The sequence below is a fragment of the Neophocaena asiaeorientalis genome, unplaced genomic scaffold (genome assembly GCF_003031525.2).
Source record: "Neophocaena asiaeorientalis asiaeorientalis breed wild unplaced genomic scaffold, Neophocaena_asiaeorientalis_V1.1 scaffold26, whole genome shotgun sequence".
NCBI classification, from domain to species: Eukaryota; Metazoa; Chordata; class Mammalia; order Artiodactyla; family Phocoenidae; genus Neophocaena; species Neophocaena asiaeorientalis.
The window spans coordinates 2707699-2717055 of NW_020173108.1; the positions used below are offsets into that span (position 1 = coordinate 2707699).

The 9357-nt window shown below is 42.6% G+C and overlaps 1 protein-coding gene across 3 annotated transcripts in view; it reads left to right on the top strand.

The window, feature by feature from the left end:
- SEMA6A (semaphorin 6A) overlaps window positions 1-9357 on the top strand; it is a 130383-nt gene that overhangs the window by 68469 nt on the left and 52557 nt on the right. For all 3 annotated transcript variants that reach the window (XM_024743394.1, XM_024743393.1, XM_024743395.1), the window contains exons 3-6: window positions 363-480; window positions 4548-4608; window positions 5585-5647; window positions 6360-6461. In XM_024743394.1, coding sequence (XP_024599162.1) covers window positions 363-480; window positions 4548-4608; window positions 5585-5647; window positions 6360-6461 — 344 coding nt within the window. The remainder of the gene's footprint in view (window positions 1-362; window positions 481-4547; window positions 4609-5584; window positions 5648-6359; window positions 6462-9357) is intronic.

A 9357-nucleotide genomic window follows, 5' to 3' on the forward strand; every position in this document is an offset into this window, starting at 1 on the left:
GCAGACTGCCCCTCGGGCTTAGCACTCTAAAGATGAAAAGAAAACTGTGGAAGAAAAGAGCACCTTCATGTAAAGGGTTCACTGGCAAGTTTAACCCCCAGAAAGAAGGACAAGTCAGAAAGAGCGACACTTAGAAATCTAAGCCCAGCCTTATTAGCATCAGGAAATGAAACTGTAACCTGATTATCCTTAAAGAGGACTCTTCTATCACAGCATTTCCTAAAATAACAGACTGGAAAATGGTGGCCCGGTTGGACTTAAATATGGTTTTGTTTTGTGGCTGGCCCCCCTCCTCTCCCTGCCCTGTCAACTCTTGGCTTAATTTCCTTTTCCCTCTCTTGCCCCATCTCCTCTTTTCACAGATACAAAACAGTATCCGGTGTTTGTGGGCCACAAGCCAGGACGGAACACCACACAGAGGCATAGGCTGGACATCCAGATGATCGTGATCATGAACAGAACCCTCTACATTGCTGCTAGGTGAGCCACCTTTTCCTCACGTTTGCCTTCAGAGCAATCCAAGGGTCCTGATACCTAAATGTCCCCACTAGGCATCATTTTAAAGATCCCCAACAGAGTGTTCTTTAATTTAAAGTCTACTTTATAGTTTGTCAAGCAGTCATTCTTTCAAGATTTTCTGTGTCTGTTTAACTTTATTATGTGGATTTGGGTAGAAATAATGGCATATTTTGGAGCTTAGACTCAAATGATCCACTGTTTATCTTGAACATCGTGTATATGTACAAATATTTGCTCAAGCACAGAGTAAAGCGCTTCTCTCCTTGATACTAAATTAAGTTGAATGTGTAAACATGTATCAATTTAAGTTCAATGAGTGTGTGGGTGTGTGTATATTAATCGTGTGTTTTTGCAGATAATGTACGGTATATATCATTACTTTAGCAGTAGCCATCCATTTTAGAAGTTTTTGATTTGGATCTAGTTAAGAAAATACTTATCCACTAGGGACATGTCATTGAAACAGACCATGTCTTAAGGCTGGATGGCATGGTAAGAATACTACCCAGACAGGAATTACATGGATTAGGCTTTTGTTTCACCTCTAATCTTAATTCACCTGGACCACAACTTCTCTGGCTGTGTAAGTGTCCTCTGTTAAATGAGAGACTAGATTAGATTATCTTAATGTAGTCCTTTGGGATTCTAAAAAGACATGATTTCCCATCTGGGTGTGTGTGTGTAGCTCATTCAAAATATAAAGTATAACCTGGGTCTAGCCTGATGAATCGTTTTACAATGGGAAGGAGAAATGGAGATTATGTTTGTAGTACCTGTTTGGCTGTGAGCACCGGCAACAAACAGGTAAGTAACGACAGTGCTGGATTCCTTCAAAGCACTTAAATGTTCTGAAAATACAAGCTATACGACATAAAGTAAAAATCCACTGGCTGGATTAAAATGTCCTACGAGTACCCTACATTTGGTCACAGGGAGCAATGCCAAAGCACTTTCTAAAATTTTTACTTCACAAATACTTACGTAGTACATATTGGTTGTATGTGCTATATAAATTGCAAATACAGTTGTAAGTCCTTTATAAATGTTAATCCATTCAATCCTGGAAAAAAACCTACGAGATGGAACTATTATCATACCCATGTCTTACAGGAGGAAACCATGTACAGAAAGGTGAAATGACTGGGTCAGAATGACAGAGGCAGGATTTGAACTGGAATGGTCTTGCTCTAGAGTCTGGGTCACTACTCCCTGTACTCCGCAGCCTACTGAGCCATAGAAGCGGTACTATTTGTCCTGGCCGATAACCTTCTCATAGCTGTTGCCCAAGAACATGGCCATTGTAGGTATTCATTAAAAAGCAATCCAATGAGTCCTTAGTAGCCACCTCTCTGGGAGAGTTATCAGCTCCTTCTTAAATCCCATTTTTAGTTTCCTAAATGTACCAAGTCTGGAAGATTACATTTGTACCCAATTAGCTAAAGGATGGTCAAAACAAATGATTAAACATTGCATCTGTGAGAAATAGGTTGACTCAAGAATCTTCTATGAATTGTTCACTTTGCAACTGAGTCTTTAGGGGAAAAGAAACATTATAACAGACTGTGCTTGTGCCTGATGATTTAGCATGGGTGTGAACTGCAGGTCTCGGTGGGCACCCGAGTTAGGAGCAAGGTGCTATGCAGACTTCACAGTAACCATTACTACAGCTTGTTAAAACCAAGACCGTTTTATCGTAACTCCCTACCCCAAGAAAAGGAGAAAGAAGAGAAGGAAAAAAAAAAAAGGGAAACACATTCACTTTTTTAACACCATAAAATAGACTGTCTTTGGTTAAAGGTCAAATTTGTAACAGCCTAGCATTGCCATGTTGGTTTTCACTCTATATGCAGCCACTTCCCTTCAATACACACCCCTGGAGAAGTTCCTAGATTATTTCTGGGGTCGCTGTATTTAGGGTCCCTCCTCTCCCTTTAATTTCAGGTTTCCCAACAGTGCCCTGAGAGATCCACATTCTCAGGCAGCAAGTAACACGATTTAAAGTGAAATCCTTCCCCCACGCTGAAGTCATGGCAACACAGTTCAGTGGTACTCACTGAAGGGGGGAAGAGGAAGTCCTTGGATTAAGTCAGTTTGTGTTCAAATAACTTAATTCAGTGAGAGCAGGGTATGAACCCTGGGATGCACACACTGGTGCTGGGGAATAACCCCTGAACCTGGTCTGCGGTTTAGCATAAAGTGTCGTTCTGTTTGCTGGGCAATGTGATCTCTTGGAGATTGAAAAAGATTGCCACTGTCCAAAAGGAGATTTCATTCACAGAATTTTATATTTAAAAGGCTCCCCCATTCTTCTAGACAATGTGTGTCAGCGATCAGAAGCCAAGTCCCATCCAGATCCCAGGGACTCAGTGAAGCTTGATGGGAAGAATGCTTTTCAGTTCTGCTTTATTATTATCCATTTTGTAAATTCTTCTTTCTTTGTTGTTTAATCTCTGAACTGCTAATTAACATAAACAGGCCATGCCAAAAGGGGGCAATCTAAGAGCTTTCTGAGGAATTGCCAATATTAATCAGTTGTTAGTTTACAATTCATATGTTCAGCTCTCATGTAAAGTTTTGAGGAGAGACAGGGCCAGGAAAAACCTCGAGTCATCTCAAACCTAATACCAAAGTAATAGGCAATTCCATTCCAGTAATGAACCTGACCCACAGCACCACCAATAAGAGTCAAACAAGCGATAAAGGAATGCCATAAACTGCCTTGGAATTAAAGGGCAGGGCGATTCTAGCACCCTATTGAAGTCTGAAGAACTTCCCAATTCAGCAATTTACAAACCAGGCTCCCCTTTCTCCCCCTCACCACCCTTACACACACACACACACACACACACACTCACTCTCTCTCTCTTTCACAGTCCAGGAGCAGGCAAGGGAATTTTGTAGGCCAACTGCCTTGCCCCCTTTTATTTTCACAGGAGAGAGCCTGTTTTTATTTCCATTTTTCTCTGTTGTACTTTCCCTAAAAGCAGTAGCAAACAGATTTCCAAAGAACTGGGGGGAAAAGAATTGAAGTGAATCCTGACAGCAGATTCCTTTCTTTTTTCTTTCTTTCCTTCTCCCCTTTCCGTTTCTTTTAAGTAATGAGGGGGCTTGAAAGTCTGCACTGGAGCCTTGAGGTCTTGCTTTAAAGCTGTGGGTAATTTTCCAGCCCCAGGACTTCCTGCATTTTAGAAAAAGTCAATGTTATTTCAAGGGAAAACGAGCTGTTTTGCTTTCCCTCACTAGCCCCCCATCTCCCCAGTTGAGTGTAGTTCTTTTCTTTCCTTTCTTCTGAATTCCAGACAAAAACGCCCTTGTACTCAGTTCACACAGAAGGGGATGTTTAAATATAGCCCCACACCTGAGCTGCTGATTCCGTTTCTCCCCTTCCAAGGGGAGAATGGCAGCAAATCATAAAGTCAACCGAATTCTCAGCAAAACAGGAAGGTAAACAGAAGCAAGAAATGTAAACTTTAGCTCAAGTACATTTTAGACCTTAATTGACCATCATCGTGTGAAAAGAGAGAGTGGCTTCTGGAAACAGTTTTACTTTTATCGTCTTCCATCTTCTCAAATTATCAAAAGCTAAGGCTGAAAATACGTTGTCTAAAAAGAGATGGAGATGAGCTTTTCGTTAGCTCCCTTGATGAACAACTGTAGCATGTTGAATACCATGTGAAAGGGCATGCGAACCCATCTGTGTTCCAGTTTGGAAGCCCATTCAACTTTCAGACATCTCCCACTAAACTACATATATACAGATGTTATAGTTCTATGATGACAGAGACGACTGGAAAGTTTTCATAAAAGGTGTCCCCTGTGGCAAGATGCCACATTTTGTCAGAAGATGCTGCATGTGAGCCAGAGGCATCTCTTGGAGGCTGAACCCTCCCCTTTTTCTTGCATATGCATGTTTTGTTTTTAATAACATGGATGTGGGTTTATCTGCCTTGAATGAGATATATACTTGTATTCAGGAGAAAATGGACGATCTTGTGTTTGACGTTGTGTTAATATTTCTTTGTTTATAGGGACCATATTTATACTGTTGATATAGACACCTCACACACAGAAGAAATTTATTGTAGCAAAGTAAGTAGCTTTCAAACCTTCTTTCTGAAATGAAGGACCTTAGGACAGTTCTTGAAGAGAATATGTATTTTAAAGGCATTGATTGAGATGACGTGGCTTATAATAATTTGGAACATTCTGTGAAGTCCTAATTTGGGGGTAAGTTAGGGCTTAATACATACCCAGAAATGGTTACGTACGTCATATTTTATTCATCAATGATGTGTGCGTGCACACTTTGGAGTTTTAGGTAATTGCTAAATTGTTTTAATAAAATATTGGGTGTTTGTCCTGGAAAATATCAGTTTTCATATGTAAACTTTTGTCCTACAAACGTTTCACTGTTATGTTTCCATATCTTGCAATACTAAGTTTGAGTTGACTGTTGCGGTTCAGGAATTTGACACACATAAAATATAACCTTAAGCTTCCCTTGTAACTCCACATGGAGGTATTTTAGTTAATAAAATCCGCCCCAGAAGTAGATGATCCCCTTCAGCCCATGAGTTTATGCGAAGGAATATAACCTGAATTAAATCTTTGTCAACCTAAAGTGAATGTCTCCTTTATGTTTAAGAAAATGACTTCCATATTTTAAGAAAAAGGCCTGCTTCACGGAAACTGATTTATCAAGTGAAAAAGAAGGGCAAGGACATGTATTTTATCAAAAAGAGCGTAATTTAGCAAGTTAATGGGGATATTTTATGTGAAATGTCCATCCACGCTGTTGTTTATTCTTCTTTCCTTTTTCCTTCATCTTCATCTCAAGGAGAAGAAGATCATTTTGTAGTTTAATGAATAGATAGGGGTTCAAAATTAAATGAACATTTCCACCTCTAATCTTTTGTTGTTATGGTGAATTAATCATGGAGAAAGGGTGCGGAAAGCTTTCAATAAATATATGTTCAGCCTCTAGTCTCCCCCAGGGAACTCTTACTTCTAAAATCAAATGCAACAACCTCTGGGTTCTAATTGATTTCTTTCTTGATCGCTGCAGAAACTGACATGGAAATCTAGACAGGCTGATGTAGACACATGCAGAATGAAGGGAAAACATAAGGTAGGCAATTTTCATTTCTCCTGCAGCTGCCACTTTGGGTTAAGTCCTTGACTGTTATCTCTAGCCGTAGACCTCATGTGGAATGGGTCACACTAGTCCCTTTTCCCCCAGTAATTGTTTCTTCCATCAACTTATTGAAGGTTTTAATTTGCAAAAATAGTTTGCTTTTAATGTGATAAAACATTACGACAGCTGCCAGGGATGCGTCATGAACTATTTAGGGGCACCAGGGATTATGGACACCAAGCTGGCTTCCCCGACTCTTGTGAGTGCCCTATCCGGGAGCCCACGCCTCACGGTCCAGAGCCCTCAGGGAGTCTGCAGAAGAGCTCAGAAAGGCTGCCGCAGACATACAGAAGTCTGTCCCTTTGGTCATAGGACATAAAAACACACTTCAGCCAGGAACCTTATATATCAAGGGACCCTGGAGTCTCTGGCATTAGAATTAATGTGATGGGGAGGCTGGTACTTCAGGCCTGCCTTCCTTTTGAGGCATAAACACATTTTCACTCTATGCCATGTGCTTATTTACTGTTGACAAAGCAGTTGTTATTCTCATCATCTTGTAAACATAAGGAGGGGCTCGAACTTTTCACAGGGGAACGCTCCAGCCACCAGCATTTTAACCTTGCTGTTAGCAGATCATGGTACACGGTCAGGGGGTCTCTATACTGAACGGACTGGATACCAAAAAGTTTGAATTATTTTTCAGGATGAGTGTCACAACTTTATTAAAGTTCTTCTAAAGAAAAACGATGATACTTTGTTTGTCTGTGGAACTAACGCCTTCAACCCTTCCTGCAGAAACTATAAGGTAAATGCTCTCTTGTCACCACACAGCCCGGAGGTATTTCATAATTCACTGTGATTGTGCCTGCAGTAACCTAAGAGGGTTAATTCAACACCACCTGGGTTCCTCTCACTTGTTCGACTTAATGTATTGCTCCACATGAGTGATCCTGGGCAGGCTTCTAAGCTTCCTGTTTGTTCAGGATTGATTGACGCGGCTTTAAAGAGCCGACCCAGCTAAGTTCGTTTCTGTAAAACCCCATTCTCTATTGTTCAGAACGCCAACATATGTACCACATAGTGGATTTCCTCTCTCTCCCTTTCTCTTTTCCCTCCCACCCTACCATCTCCTCTCTGAGCACAAAAACACACTTATATTGTGAACGATTCCTATTTTTAAAGGGATCTCAAAAGCATGTCATTGGAAACTGCAGACTCTCCTCTAGGTAAGATTTTCAAGAACACAGGAAGTTAATTCCATTCAGCACTCAGCTTACTTGACTATGGGCTTACTTAACTTGGCCTTTATGCAAGGGGAAAAAATTAACCCTCGGGCTTCCCTGGTGGCGTAGTGGTTGAGAGTCCGCCTGCCGATGCAGGGGACACGGGTTCGTGCCCCGGTCCGGGAAGATCCCACATGCCGCGGAGCGGCTGGACCCGTGAGCCATGTTCGCTGAGCCTGCGTGTCCAGAGCCTGTGCTCCGCAATGGGAGAGGCCACAAGAGTGAGAGGCCCGCGTACCGCAAAAAAAAAAAAAAAAAATTAACCCTTGCAGCATTAATGAATCTAGTTAGTTCTGATGCAGCTGATGGTGGTGTTGCTGAAGGAGCAGAGATGGCAATGATCTGAGGTCTTTCCTTGTCCCTTCTTTCTGCAACAGTCTGTCATTCAGCAAACCCATTTTGAGTTTCTCCCGTGACCAGGCATTGATGTTGTAAAGACAGATAGGAGGCCTCCATCCTTAGGGAAGCCAGACAGGGAGAAGAAAACTGCAATCCCATGGGTTTGCTGCCATGGTGACATAATGCAGAGCATGATGGAAGCATCACAGAAAAGTGCTTATATCAGCCTGAGATGTGGAGTCAGGGAAAGCTTCCAGAAGGAGGTAGACGACTCCCGTCTTCAAGTGTTCCCTCCTGCTGTCCCCACGTATGGAACACGAACACCCCAGCCCAGGAGAAACCCAAGCTTCTGTGATTGCCCAGAACCTGACACAGTGTCTCCAAACAGGTGTTCGATTAATTTTGAAGGGTAAATAGTGAATGAGATAATGCCTAACCTCAGTCTTAGAGAAGAAGTAGAAGTTACCAAATGAAGGGAGAAGGGCATTCCAGGTAGGGGAACAGCACGAACAAAGGCATGGAGTAAGAAACAGTCTACTGAGCTTGAGAAACTTCATTTGGTTCTGAAGTGCTGGACTGTGAGGTGACAGTGACAACAAAAAAGAGCCTAGAGAGGGAGGTGGCCTCGGATTAAGGGAGGAGATGAGATTCAGGAAATACTTACGTGACAAAAACCAGGAGGATTTGCTAATTAACAAGAAGCACAGGATAAGGAGAGACAGGAGTTAAGAACAGCTGCAAGGCTATCTCCTGGGTGGGTGGACGGATGGGGCGGCCACCAGTTTGGACAGGGAGTAAAGGAAGAGCAGTGAGGTTGAGGGGGGTGGTGAGAACACGGGTGTTCCATCTTGGATGTTAGCAGTACTCCTGGCACCATGGATGGCAAGGCCTACAGGACATGAATAAAGATCTCCAACAAGAAGATGGACGGGTCAACCTTGATTTAGGGAGAGACATGGGGGGCATATCTAGATTTGGGTTTCACCAGCATAAAGTGAAACCTTAGGGGTGTGAAGAATGCGCAAAGAAATGCTGGGCTGATATCAGGACCAGAGGGCTCACCAGCCTGGGTCTGACAGTTTTAAAAGACTGCCTTAGCACAGACATCGGAGGGAGGGTCTGCTTTACCCTCATGCTCATCTTTCATCTTATGTTTGGAAATGGGCACCAGCAGGGTCAGGATTAGGGCGAGGCAAGTGAGGCACCTGGCTCAGGAGCAACATGTAAGGGGCGGGCATCCAAAAATTCAGTAATCAAGATAAATGATTTTTTCAATGCAGTATTTTTTAAAATCTAAATTAATGCAAAAAATACTGTCATATCCAAATTTTAAATAATGACAGGGGCCGATTCAGGCTGTAATAGAGGCAGCAGCCCAGTCAAACATTCAGCCAGTAACGGTATACCGGAGCACGGACTTCCATTCTACCACGTAATATTCCATCCCTGTTTGTCACTGTTTAGGACTCATTAAGATCAATGCTTCTAACAAATCCTAACAAATTCCCTAGCTGGAAAGCTTATCTTTTATGACAAACTACAGGTTTTCTTGGCACTGTGAGGCCCGGCCTGCAAGTGTTCCAGCTCTTTCTTCCTGCACATGTTCTATTCCCCAGGGCGCTTCATCTCTAAGGGATGCCTTCATCTCTCCCTTGTTCTAGCCACACCTGCTGAAACATGTTCCAGGAGGCTGGGCCTCTCAGAAACCACAGACAGGATACACCTAGCATGGCGAATGGTAGTGAGAACCCTTGGCATTGCTCAGACGAGTGTTTTTAGACCCTCGGGGCACGAGGGACTTGGCTGAGGATATGAGACATAATGTATTTGGCTGCAGGGAGAATGGACAGCCTCTCTCTTAAGTGCTTGTTATCTCCAGATCAGGACCAAAGGGTCAAAGCAAAAACAACCCAACTAACCCAACTCTCTAACCCACTAACCCAACTAACCCACTAACCCAACTCTCAGAGCGCAGAAGCGTCAAGTTAAACTATCTGAAGCAGGAGAGTGACAAAATTTTGGTCTTTGCTTCTGCACCGGGCCCTGACTTACACAATTTTTTTTTTTTTTTTTTTTTTG